The sequence below is a fragment of the Crassostrea angulata genome, chromosome 9, assembly GCF_025612915.1.
Source record: "Crassostrea angulata isolate pt1a10 chromosome 9, ASM2561291v2, whole genome shotgun sequence".
Taxonomy (NCBI): Eukaryota; Metazoa; Mollusca; class Bivalvia; order Ostreida; family Ostreidae; genus Magallana; species Magallana angulata.
Genome location: NC_069119.1, coordinates 11,530,905 through 11,544,405, shown reverse-complemented (window position 1 = coordinate 11,544,405; position 13,501 = coordinate 11,530,905). Strand labels below are relative to the sequence as shown.

Genomic DNA, 13,501 nt, shown 5'->3' with positions numbered 1-13,501 from the left:
TTTGATGTTTATATTCATGTGTTATTATGATTTTAATATTTCAAAATTATTTCACCAACATCAAAGAATACAATATATATACATTCAATGGGTGTTTTCACCTCTAACCGATTGTAGTTCACAGCGCTATATACGATCCAGTTCTATCTAGTTTTTCGAAACCTTCAGCAACCTAACAAATATCACGGACAGCACAACATTATCATGTTATCAGACAGAAGACTTGATCTCTTTTATTTATTGTACTATCAACAATAATTAGTTACTCTTTATTTTTTATAAATAATTCATTATGAGAAAAATGTAAATATATAAACAATTTATACCGATTTGATAGATACGTGCATTGTCACGTGCCATTTATATGTACATGTAACAGCATATGAATCTACATACATATGTAGCAACATAAAACTTAAACTTTCAGTACTAGAACTTATCATTTTATTGCTTATAATTTACTAAAAAAAATACATTTAAATGAAAAACACAATGATTAAAAAAAAGAAAAACAAAGAACAAAACAAATACTCTATCTCTAAACTAAATTGGCTTCTTGGGGCTACTAAAAAAACGTAAACAATATCCAAAAAACCTGGGGGGGGGGGCAGGCAGGTTCTGGGGAAGCCCTGCAGGTTCTTCCATATCTAATCACTGAGGATGAAAAACAATGTGTAAGAGGTCTAACTATCCCAGTTTTGTAATAATGCGAGGTCATTTGAATTTTTGATGCGTGTTGTTTCCGGTGGGGGGTGAAAAGGCCGGGGCTTGATTTTCAAGCACATGTGTAACTTCGAGGTAAATAAAGTATCACGCCTTGGTGGATGCACGTGTGTATTTTGCTAGAAAATTGTAAATGAAGCGTTGTTTAAAAAGATGTCAAGAGGATTTTTTCCAGAAGTTCGTTTTGAATTTTTAATCTGTATGTAAAGTTGTGCAATTTTGGTAAGAATATATAGTAAACTTTAATACTGTAGTGACACCTGCAGGGTTTGCAGCTGACTAATAGCCGGTCAATACATCAACAGAATTCCAAACTAAAGTTTTCCGACCCTGGGGGAGCCCGGCAGGGTAAAAAAAACCCAGCACGTGGGGGGGGGGGGGGGGGCTGGCTTAGCTGATGTTCACACTGAACTACCACAAGATAATGTGTGATCATAGATATAGTTGACAAATTTATCAAAAATACTTACAAATACCTAAAGTTTTAATAAATTTGAATTGGGGATTAAAAGGGCATTCATTGTTGACAACAAGAAAACATGTACATATAATTCTTATTTTTTTTAATTTTATTCTTTTTTAAGTCAAGTAGTCCCGTATGGAGAGACAATATACATATATATGAAAACATATAAATACTTTACACAATCGAAAATAACGTTAAAATGCCAACCGGCTACGTAAATAAGAATACAAAAAACCATAAACAAGGTTTACAACATTGCCTTATATAATAAGACATACATGTACATAATATGGATTTTCAATGGTTGGAGTTACGGAGGATGGTTTTGGCCGGATTAATTTGTAATTTGTATAATTTGAATCAATTAATTCTGACCACATGGGCTTAATCTTCACACGTTTCATGAGCTCATGTGACCATTGGTCATTTAATTAAAACTACACTCTTTATATATTTTGTTTAGAGAGTGAAGAACATGGCTATATCATATACCTAGTAAGCAGTAGTGTATCAGCCCTGATACACGTGTTTTGGACTAGGTGAGACAGCAACCGGAAGCTAGGGCTGTATCGCCCTCGGTGCTGATATTTCTCTGTCTCAGCTCGTCGTTAAGAAGGTGTATTGCCCTGAAATTTGAAATCGATAATTCCCATATATATCTGCTTTAAATTAAGACTAGTTTTTGAAATAACTATAGAAAAACAAATAAATAATACAAAAGCACCACCTTACACGTCTGAATATTTTTATTTATTGCCGAAAATTGAAAAATAATAATTCAAAAATAGCGGCAAAGAGTGACATGTATCTAAGTAAGGGGATGTAACCTACTCAACGGTTGTGTATTTAGAACAATAGCACGCTTTATTTAATATCAATCAACATTTAAATTATGGAGGATATAGAGAAGGATTGAACGAGACTTAATCTTAGAAAACCAGATATTAGACTGTAAAAAGTAAGTGGCTGAAGTTATGGCCGCGCTTATGAACGTTCTCAAACAACTTACTATTAAGTTACCAACTTATGGATTTTTGGGAGTTGATTTTAATCAACTCTCCTATGCAGTTACTCAGGGAAACCGAAAGTGAAACAGTGTTTGGACCTCAGCATAAATTATTGCTGCTGACAAGACTTAGTTCTTGAAAATCATTGATAAATTCGATGTAATGTATGCTAAAGCATTGTTTTTCAAGGAAACGTATTTATAAATACCTTGAAAATAGTCAGATTTTAAATGGTACGAACAATTTAAATATTTTTTGTAGTCGTATGTATTCATACGCCAGAGTTCAATATAGTCTCGTTCAACTCGACGCTCGGCTGTCTCCGTAAATCCTTGTCGGAGATTTACGGTGTCAGCCGAGCGTTTGGTTGAACGAGACTAGAGTTCAACATTGCTTGGAGAAGTCAATTCTGAATGTTTGGACATTGCAATTTACACATTTGCTTTTGTAGTATATTCAAAGCTTCAAACTTGTGTATAAACTAATATTAAATAAATAACATTACAATGCCTTCTTTGATGATTCATGCTGGTTATAAAGGTAGCGATCATTGCAGAAAAACAATACATTACCCAGTTACGCGCGGGTTGTGTGGTTTTTTTTTCCTGCAATGTCAATACCTTCATATTCCGCATGAATCACCAAAGAAAGCATTTCATTGTTTAAGTATACCCTCTCCTCGATACGTTTTGCTATAGAAATGTTTTACATGCATGTAATATTTACGAATGCAAATTTAGGAAACGAACTGGAAACAGTTCTGTTTGAATAGGATGGATTAACACTGCGAGGACCATGTTATATTTTTTATCAAAGTAACAGATGGTATCAAGTTATAGATTGCTGGATTCTGCCTGTGTTAACAATGGTCCAACATTTGGTTTTGGTGAGTTTTCGGTCCTTTTGATTTTTGGGGTTTATTTTGTCCGTTTCTATAATTTGGTTTGTTTTGTTTGGTGTTTTTTTTTTCAAATTAAATTTTGTGTACTTTACTTCGTTGTGCAAAAAAAAAATCTTTTTTAACTCAAACCCGATCAAAGGTCGTTTGTAGCTGTAACGTTGGTTTCGTCGCTAACAAAATACTGTAAATGTATTGTATTTGGCGTGTACGATATTTGGCGGAAATTAGTTTTCGAACAAGTTGGCGTGGATTTGAATTAGCGTATTCCTGAATGTGACTATTCTTATACATAGATGTATGACATTTAGCGATATACTTGATTTAGCGGAGGGCTGCATTCCGCCAAAAGCGCTAAATAGAATACACAGCCAAATGTAATACGTTTACAGTAAGTAAAATTAAGGATTTTTTTTTTTACTTTCTTAAAGAAAACCTAAAGTGTCGCAGGAGTAAAATTGAAACTGTTTTTTAAAACAGCACACATTAACGTACGTACTAGTAACAGAAGTAATTCCAAACGACGTGCTTATGTATGTAGGATGTTTTGGTGAGTTTCAGAGATACGTGCGAGGTTCCATAGACCAACCATTACTGGAAACGAAAAAAGCTTGCTATGGTTTGGACTTTCTTACTGAGGACATCCGCGATCCTGTTACAGACATGTCTGTTGTTACAGACATGTCTGCCAGTGGTCAAATCAACGGACACAGTGTCTGTAGATGACATTGTGGCTCAGGCTATAGATAATGGCTACCGATACGTCAGGTTCGAGAGGACATGCCTCAATATAGACGATCAGGGTAAGTGAAATCTGTTTGGTTTTTTTTCAATAAACAGCTTAAAACTTCGGAGATTTAAAAGTCAAATAAGCTCACATTAGTGTCTCGTGCTTTTTATGTAAAATTCTTCTGTAGAATGAAGACCGAAACCAAAAAACTTTTATGACCCATGATAACTCAGTCCTTATACCCCGACCCCCCCCCCCCCCACTTCCCTTTTATTTTTTTCAGGGTCGTCAGGGTCTGACAGAAATCGATCCTAATATACTCCATCCAATCACAGACACGCTTAAATTTGTTTTATGAGAAGTGTTAAAAATCAAGCAGGATTTAATGTTTCTTTCTCCTTTTGAAGAGTTCCAATAGATTTTCTAAAACAGTGAAAGCCTTTTCCTAATTGGCCAGAAGTAAAGGTCATGCGATGATGACCTCCTGTTGATACTTGTCAGACCCTGACGAGTTTAAGTTGATGGGCATGGTTTTAATCAGACTGAGAATAAACTTTAAATTTCTGTTAAAAATGAATGAAATAATAGCTTAATAGTTTTATTTTTAACCGCAAACTATGTATTCGAGAAAATTAATACAGAATGATTATGTGAATGTTTTCTGCTAAACCGCATTTTCATGTACTATTATATCTCCTTTCTTTTTTGAGTACTTCCAAGAGATGAAAAACAACTTTTCACTTTCATCAGAAAACAGACCTTTTCTGAAGGATTGACATCGGATGCTGGAAGACTATACATAGCAATAAACAAAGAACTTGTAAAATTGTAAGTAATTCAAACATAAATCGTAGAAAAATACATGAATACGTTTACCACATACACGTATCTTGATCGAAAATAAATAAAGACATCACAAGCAGCATGCTTGGTATAACCTTTATCAACATCTTAATACACCGGTAGAATTCGAAGAGAAGTAATTCGAATGCTTATTCCGATCTCTCTTGATTAGATTCAATGTTATTTCTGTTAAAAATGGAGAAATATTTCACGTACAGGTCTGGTAAAAACATTACCCAGTTAGTCAGATCAAAGGCCTATCGGGACTCCTTTGCTCGACAGTTCTGTCGACGATCATCCCTGAGGTGTTCCGAGTTTGTCCGGTCGCCGTACCGCTCTGCCGACGGTCGCTGTAACAACCTCCTGTATCCCACCCTTGGATCACGTGGTGCCACTCAATCCCGATATCTTCCACCCAAGTACGAGGACGGTAATTACACAAGTAACTAAGGAAACACTTTGCCTTTCGGAGTATCTATATTTTTTTTAACGTATGACTTTTTTCTCATATTTATCGAATTTAAGGTATACGAAGTTCAAATTATACATACCGGTATACATTGCAATGTACTGGAGTGGGAAGTATTTTCCAAGCAACAATGAAACAGTTTTCATCGTATCTATAATCTACCAGTCTGATATAATTATACATAGATTTTAATGCATTTTCTGTAGTTTTATTTCATTGACTTGGTTTGTTTTTAAATAATCAAAACTTATTGCTTATTGGGGAGCTGGATGGTTATGGTAAAATTCAGACAAATCGATTTTCTTTAGAAGAAGAGACTTGCATAAAGACAAAAGAAATTGGTTGAAATAAATCTAAAATATATGGATATGGTTGCTTTACTTTATGATTTAGTTTTTGGTTAAAAAAAATATATCTGAAAGTTTTAGTTAGAGTGATTGGTTAATTGTTGACAATCCAGCCTCTTTAAATAAAAAAATCAAACTACTGGACTTGATTTAATCAGTGATTTTTCAAAGGTTAATAATGTTTACTCGATCTGATCCTAGATTGTCTTCAACAAAGTATACTAAGAAATTGTTAAGATACTGTAAACCAGCTATTATTCGCGCACGAGAAATTTTCGCGACGTTCGCGAGGGCCTCATTGTCGAGAATATTTCTCGCCGCGGACCAGTATTTACCACATAGTTGTAATAAAAGAAACAGGTGTGGATAAGGTTTAGTCGCGAAAATTAGTCGCTGCGTACCAGTTCATCTCGGATAAATCGCGAAATAAAGTCGTCGCGAATAATAGTTGGTTTACAGTATTAGGGGATCTCCTCATAACCTAAATTTGTTATGTTCGAGTCCCATAATATATATATGTGAGTTTTAACCCTGCGAGCTATCCATGATCAAATAGTAATCTAGTTTTAAAATCTAGGAATTACACAACCACGGAACCTATCGGGAACTGGGAAGCCATTGCTGAGTCCACGCCTGATCAGTAACGAAATGTTCCAGGGACCGCATCCAGGGAAGCCCACCCCCAAGGACAGAAAACTGTCTCTGATGACCTTCACCTGGGGTCAGTTCATGATCCATGACGTCGTTCTGACTCCCGTGTCAACCAGTGAGTCCCATGTATATTTGATTACTAGTTTCTGTACAGCAGGTTAATGTTAAGGGGGGGGGGGGGGGGGTATTGATAATATGGCGATTTGCAGCAAATCAGTCGTTTGAATTTGCAAGAAAAAATTACACATATACGAAGACTTATAATTACATGTAGCATGTTTTTGTTTGCTATGAAACAGGTTATGAATATCAGACAGACTAACATTCTTTATTTCCTCTATGAGTTGGAGATTCAATCTATCAAACAACTGTTTGGTGCAATGGGTTTAAATTAATAATTATGCTTAAATTTCAAGCATAATATTATCACAAACACATATATACAATTACTTATATACAGAACACAATCAATGTGCATAGATCATAAGATATCAATTTTGTGTATCAAAAAAGATCAAAGGAATAAATAAAACATTCACTGATTATTTAGAAAAATGAAAAAGAAAAAAGGATATTTTCTTGACACTTTGTTTGATAGATGAGGATGGAGAGGAACTTAAATGCTGTGACGAAGATGCTGACCAGTGAGTTTCTGTTAAATCATGTAATATCCGCTGGGACCAATATTTGTTTTTCTTGTATACATATAGAATGTTCACATGATCGCGGGAATGTATATACATGTATTTCACGAAAACATTAAGAATCTTGTTACATGTATTTTGTTGGTAAGACGGTGTACCCGCGATTTTCAAAAAGACTCGATTTGCGAATATATATTTACATAACGAAGATAGGTTGCCCCAAACCAGGGAGTTTTATCGCAAAATAAAGTTGTGGCGAATTAAATTTTGTTACATGTATCAGCATGTACAGCTAAATGGTGATAAAAGTCCACTTATTTTTAAAAGAAAAAATCCGTATCTTGTACATGTTAGTCTAATTCCTTGTATTGGGTCCACAGTCTGGACTGCCTGCCGATCGACATTCCCCCGGACGACCCCAATTTCAGAGGACGACAGAACTGTATGTCCTTCTCTCGCTCTATTCCTGCAGAGTCCTACGACGGATGTGCTCCCGGTAATGCATTGTAGGCTTTTCCATTATAATGAAACAACTCCTTGAAATTTCTTACCGGTGAAAAATCGACTTTTATTTTTTTCAAAATATAAAACTATATGCTTTATTGTTTGTTGATGTCATAACTTAAGTTTGTTTATAGGGATTATTTTCAAAATTAAATTGAAACAGTTTTTAGCTATTCAATTATTTTTAAGGACATAGGGAGCAGGTGAATCGTCTGACGTCATTCATAGACGCTGGAAACGTGTACGGCGATAGTCTGCTATCTCATGCTCTTCTGAATGCACCACATGGTAATTTGGAAAAAAAATCTGTGCAATTTGATAAGAATTTTTTTAAACAAAAGACTAATTTATTTCTTTTGAAGTATTGAAATGAAACTGCTGATTTGTTTCCTTACAAGGATATTTGAACACGACGAAGTATAATTTACTGCCACCAGGGGGCGTTTGCAAAACTTTAAGCAACGACAGAGACCACTGCCCAATAGCAGGTCAGAATCACGTCACATTCAAACAAACCGCGTAATTAGGTACATCAACATCTAGTATACAGTATTAGGATAATGTAGAAAATAAAGCCGTTTAGCTTCTTCCGGTATGTTTATGCTTTTTCTAAATTTCCACCTCTGCCCCTGCAGTCTAATACATGTCCAGTCCATAAACCTCTACCATTTTTATTGCTAATTACGCGTCTGCTCAATAGTTGTAAAGATACTACAGGAGTACCACTGAAACTGTACAGAGTTGTCTGTCGTTGTAGGGGACGAGCGCGTGAGTGAGAATCCGGCCCTGGGAGGGATGCACGTGCTCTGGGTCAGGCTCCACAACCAGATCGTCCGGCAGTTGGCCAAAAATAAGTCTTGGTCTTCGTACAAAATATTCCAAGAGACTCGTAAAATCCTAGGCGCCATGATGCAGTTAATCACCTATAAACATTACTTACCTAAGATATTGTCATCACGGACCATTGCAAGGTACTGGAAGAATAATCATTGCGCATGCTCAGTGATGTTTTAACTTATACTAAGATCACCGACTTCAAACTGTGCATTTCAAAAAAGTATCGGCATATCAAAAAGAGATCAAATGTTTTTGAACATTGTAATATATATTATTTTATCGTGTTCTAGGTTTTTTTTAGTTTTATGACTTGTCTAGCAAAAAAATATTTAATATATGACGCAAAGTTGATTTATTTAAAAGCAAAATATCGACATTGTATACAAATAAAAAGATGTAATGAATCAACGTTCCTCTATAGTTATACTGAACTGTGATAGAAAATTATCGGTTGTTGGTTGAAGGCGCAATCTTAGTCTGAAGGAGCATGGTTACGAGACCAGATACGACCAGGAGATCGATCCTTCGGTGAAGAACGTGGTCGCAGCGGCGGCCTACCGATTCGGTCATTCAATGGTACGATAATCGTAGCTTCCTTTATTTTATTCTCTTAGGCACAGTGTTGAAGGGTACCTAACAAGCTAATTATTTATGAAAAAATGTAAAACTGGTACCTGATTATGCATATACATTTAATGATATTTAAAGGAATTAAAAGAACCCAAACAGTAAATGGGTAAACGCTTGCTTATGAACTCTATGGATTTAGCAATAGTATTCAAAATCTGTAAAATTTTACTGTATTTATTACATTGTATTATATATTATATGCTTCACATCTTATTTGCATCTTTTACAGATTCCCCCGGAACTGGGCTACCTGTTTCACGACATGACGAGGCGGACCTTTAAGCTGGAGGACACCCTCCTTGACCCACATCTAGTGGTCACTCAGAGGGGGGTCTACCTCCCCGACCTCATCCGATTTGTGCTGAGGAACAGTTCTAGACTCGTGGACAGGTAATTCTTCTTTTCATATAACAAGCCTGTCTAGAAAATGGATGAGAAAATGAAAGAGGTCTTTATCGTTTAACTTATTTTTTCAACTGCGTTCAAAGGGAAAAGAATGTCAAGTACATATTATATTTTATTTTTTATTTGCTTTCATTTCACTTCTTCAAGAGAAATCGAGTCGGCAGTTCGGAACAATCTTTTCGTCGACAATCAGGGCCTGAGCTTTGACCTGGGGGCCTTCAACATACAGAGAGGGCGGGATCACGGACTACCTCCTTACGCGGACTGGAGGAAGCACTGCGGCCTCAGTGTACCAACCACTTTTGAGCATCTGGAGGATCATGATATTCACACGCGAGAAAAACTATCAAATGTTTACGAGTACGTGTTTTTTTCTAAACAAATTTTGTTTCTTTTTCATCATGTTTCAGATTACAGAATTCCGATGCACCAATCGAGGAGATAAATAATTTTATTCACCGCTATATTGGCAACATCAATTGCTCTAAATAACTTTATTGCAGGAACAAACTAAATTGTATAAAAACCAAATTTTATTCAGTTTCTAGTGTCGCAAGAACACCAAGAAGGTGTTCACACAACACCAAGATTTGAATTTAAAAAAAACATATTGTATTCAGTTTGATAACCGAAATATGTGCATTTTTAGCTCACCTGAGCTGAAAGCTCAAGTGAGCTATTCTGATCACATTTTGTCTGTCGTCCGTCTGTCCGTAAACTTTTCACATTTTCAACATCTTCTCAAGAACTACTGGGCCAATTTCAACCAAACTTAGCACAAATCATCCTTAGGCAAAGGGGATTCAAAGTTGTGAAAATTAAGGGCCACACTCGTTTTCAAGGGGAGATAATTAGAAATTAATGAAAAATTTCGAGAAATTTTCAAAAAACTTCTTCTCAAGAACCAGAAAGCCAGGAAAGCTGAAACTTGTGTGGAAGCATCCTCAGGTAGTGTAGATCAAAAGTTGTGAAATTCATGACCCGCGGGGGTAGGGTGGGGCCACAATGGGGGGTCAAAGTTTTACATCGGATTATATAGAGTAAATCTTTAAAAATCTTCTTCTTAGAAACTAATCAGCCAGGAAAGCTGAAACTTGTGTTGAAGTATCCTCAGGTAGTGTAGATTCAAAGTTGTGAAAACATGATCCCTGGGGGAAGGGTGAGGCCACATTGGGGGGGGGGGGGGGGTTGTAAAGTTTTACAAAGGAATATATTGAGTAAATCTTTTAAAATCTTCTTCTCAGAAACTTATCAGCCAGGAAAATTGAAACTTGTGTGGAAGCATCCTCAGGTAGTGTAGATTCAAAGTTGTGAAAATCATGACCCCCGGAGGTAGGGTGGGGCCACAATGGGGTGGTCGAAGTTTTACATAGGAATATATACAGTAAATCTTTAAAAATCTTCTTCTCAGAAACTAATCAGCCACAAAAGCTGAAACTTATGTAGAAGCATCCTCAGGCAGTGTAGATTCAAAGTTGTGAAAATCATGATCCCTCGGGGTAGGGTGGGGCACAATGGAGGGTCGAAGTTTTACATAGGAATATATATAGTAAATCTTTAAAAATCTTCTTCTCAGAAACTAATCAGCCAGGAAAGCTGAAACTTGTGTGGAAGTATCCTCAGGTAGTGTAGATTCAAAGTTGTGAAAATCATGATCCCTGGGGGTAGGGTGAGGCCACATTGGGGGGGGGGGTGTTAAAGTTTTACATAGAAATATATAGAGTAAATCTTTGAAAATCTTCTTCTCAGAAACTAATCAGCCACGAAAGCTGAAACTTATGTAGAAGGATCCTCAGGCAGTGTAGATTCAAAGTTGTGAAAATCATGATCCCTGGGGGTAGGGTGGGGCACAATGGAGAGTCGAAGTTTTACATAGGAATATATAGAGTAAATCTTTAAAAATCTTCTCCTCAGAAACTAATCAGCCAGGAAAGCTGAAACTTGTGTGGAAGCATCCTCAGGCAGTGTAGATTCAAAGTTGTGAAAATCATAATACCTGGGGGTAGGGTGAGGCCACATTGGGGGGGGGGGGGGTGTTAAAGTTTTACATAGAAATATATAGAGTAAATCTTTGAAAATCTTCTTCTCAGAAACTAATCAGCCAGGAAAGCTGAAACTCGTGTGGAAGCATCCTCAGGCAGTGTAGATTCAAAGTTGTGAAATTCATGATCCCTGGGGGAAGGGTGGGGCACAATGGGGGGTCGAAGTTTTGCATAGGAATATATAGAGTAAATCTTTAAAAATCTTCTTCTCAGAAACTAATCAGCCAGGAAAGCTGAAACTCGTGTGGAAGCATCCTCTGGTAGTGTAGATTCAAAGTTGTGAAAACATGATCCCTGGGGGTAGGGTGAGGCCACATTGGGGGGGGGGGTGTTAAAGTTTTACAAAGGAATATATAGAGTAAATCTTTTAAAATCTTCTTCTCAGAAACTAATCAGCCAGATGATTCTTTATAATTGTTAAGACTTTGGCTCCAGGACAATTCTTCGGCCTCACAAGAAGGTTCAGAGTTTGATGTAGCTTAATATCCCATATATAAACAATTGTAAAGGGTCTTTTTGAGGACTGCAATACTCAACATGTTATATGACTATAAAATCATCCTGTTAGAAAAGGGACTAATAATTATAAACCTAAGAATATCCAGGGGGAAAAGTGGATTTTATTTTTACAGGATCTACATGTATTATTGTACATTGTCCAGATTGTTTGTATTATGACTTCATTAAGCTGATTTTATCATACCCATTGTTCCTCAGGTGAGCGATGTGGCCCATGGGCTTCTTGTTTTTCTTGGTCTTTTCTATTTTGTACATAAAATACACGTACGTTAGATCCGAATTGCCTCAATTAATAGATTGGTGACGGACATTGACGTTTTTGTCGGGGGACTGTCGGAACTTCCAGAGGAGGGGAGCGTGCTTGGTCCGGTCTTTAACTGTCTGATCGGAAAACAGTTCCGGGACCTGAAGTTTGGAGATAGATACTGGTTTGAGAACCCTGGAAATGGGGGATTCACCCCAGGTAAGCAGCAGGTGTGTTTCAACACAGGTATGATTGTATGAAGAACTATATTGTTACGTAAAACGGATGTTGTATATACCATGCAGGTTTTAAATTGATGTTCCTATGTTTAAGAATGGTTTAATATCTATTTTGGAATAATTGTCATATTGTAAATTTTGAATTTACCGGGTGGCAGTAAATACAAAATTTACAACATGATTTTGTATTTACTGCCACCCGGTAAATTCAAAATTTACAACATTACATAATTATGTATGCGTGTCTTTTCTTGCAAAATGCCAGTACTTTTGTCTTTTGTTTTATAATAGGACAAATATTACAAAATTATTTTTTCCAAACAAATCGTTAGCAAACAGGATATTTGCTTCCGTACTTCAATAATAATATGTATTATCATACATCCCTCCAAGAGAGATTCTATTTTTTCCTTAATGATTTTGATGACTGTTATGTTTGACCATACTTTAGTATGTCCGAGGAAAAACCGCCTGGATGTCAAAATATTAAAACACGTTATATATATGAACCTTGACCTTAGTGTGCGTATTGATATAATTCTGACATTCATTTTAAAAAAAAGTATATATACATTGTTTTGATTGAAACTTTTATATTTTAATAGAACCTAAGGTGACCTTGACTTTCTTTCTTTCGTTTAACTATTTCTAGATCAGCTGAAGGTCATTCGTAGTGTGACCTTGGCCTCCGTCATCTGTAGTGTACTAGAGATAGGTGAAATACAGAGGGACGTGTTTGAAATCCCACACAAAGGGTAGGAACAACGTCTGAAAATAGGACACTATTTTGTTTTAAACTTATTTTGCAGTTTATAGTTACACATAGTTTATAGTTTACAAAGAACTATTGCATATTTTTAAAATAAGAAAAAAAATCCCAATCTATTTGACATTAAAAATTCGCAAAGTTAATGTTTAAAAAAATTGAATTCTTTGAAAATTCATTGTCGTCGAGTAAGTCATTTCCAAAACACAAAGTGTGAACTTGTATATGACCAATATGGGTGACATTAACATGTATATAGCTCATGTGGTTTGTTGTTGTTACAGAAACCCACTTGTTTCCTGCAAGAAGATTCCAAAACTAAACTTTGAAGCATGGGAAAAATAGAATTAAAAAGAACAAGCGTCCATACCACATGTTTAAACAGTTTGCTTGATAATCAATGAATTATCAACTTTGATCATTTTAAAAGAAGCACAAGGCGAAATAACTTGCATGTTAATGCAGTGTGCATCGGCGTTATCTTCTCATTAAACTTCAAATGACAAATTTAAACAGGAGTTATATTTCATTTTCAGT

The 13,501-nt window shown here is 36.0% G+C and overlaps 1 protein-coding gene across 4 annotated transcripts; it reads left to right on the top strand.

The window, feature by feature from the left end:
• Positions 1-3,033: 3,033 nt before the first annotated feature.
• Positions 3,034-13,450, top strand: LOC128162615 (peroxidasin-like). 4 transcript variants are annotated; one of them, XM_052825852.1, is made up of 16 exons: positions 3,034-3,082; positions 3,656-3,897; positions 4,535-4,652; positions 4,886-5,109; positions 6,061-6,249; positions 6,733-6,778; positions 7,159-7,274; positions 7,472-7,570; positions 7,681-7,770; positions 8,040-8,253; positions 8,584-8,695; positions 8,979-9,139; positions 9,302-9,514; positions 12,012-12,178; positions 12,851-12,953; positions 13,249-13,450. In XM_052825852.1, the coding sequence occupies exons 2-16, from the start codon at positions 3,711-3,713 to the stop codon at positions 13,307-13,309; spliced, it is 2,100 nt and encodes a 699-aa protein (XP_052681812.1). In that variant the 5' UTR covers positions 3,034-3,082; positions 3,656-3,710; the 3' UTR covers positions 13,310-13,450. The 4 variants fall into 4 exon arrangements, with proteins under 4 accessions (XP_052681812.1, XP_052681813.1, XP_052681811.1 ...); XM_052825853.1 differs by lacking the exon at positions 3,034-3,082 and having other exon boundaries at positions 3,641-3,897; positions 4,886-5,097; XM_052825851.1 differs by lacking the exon at positions 3,034-3,082 and having other exon boundaries at positions 3,641-3,897.
• Positions 13,451-13,501: the final 51 nt, after the last annotated feature.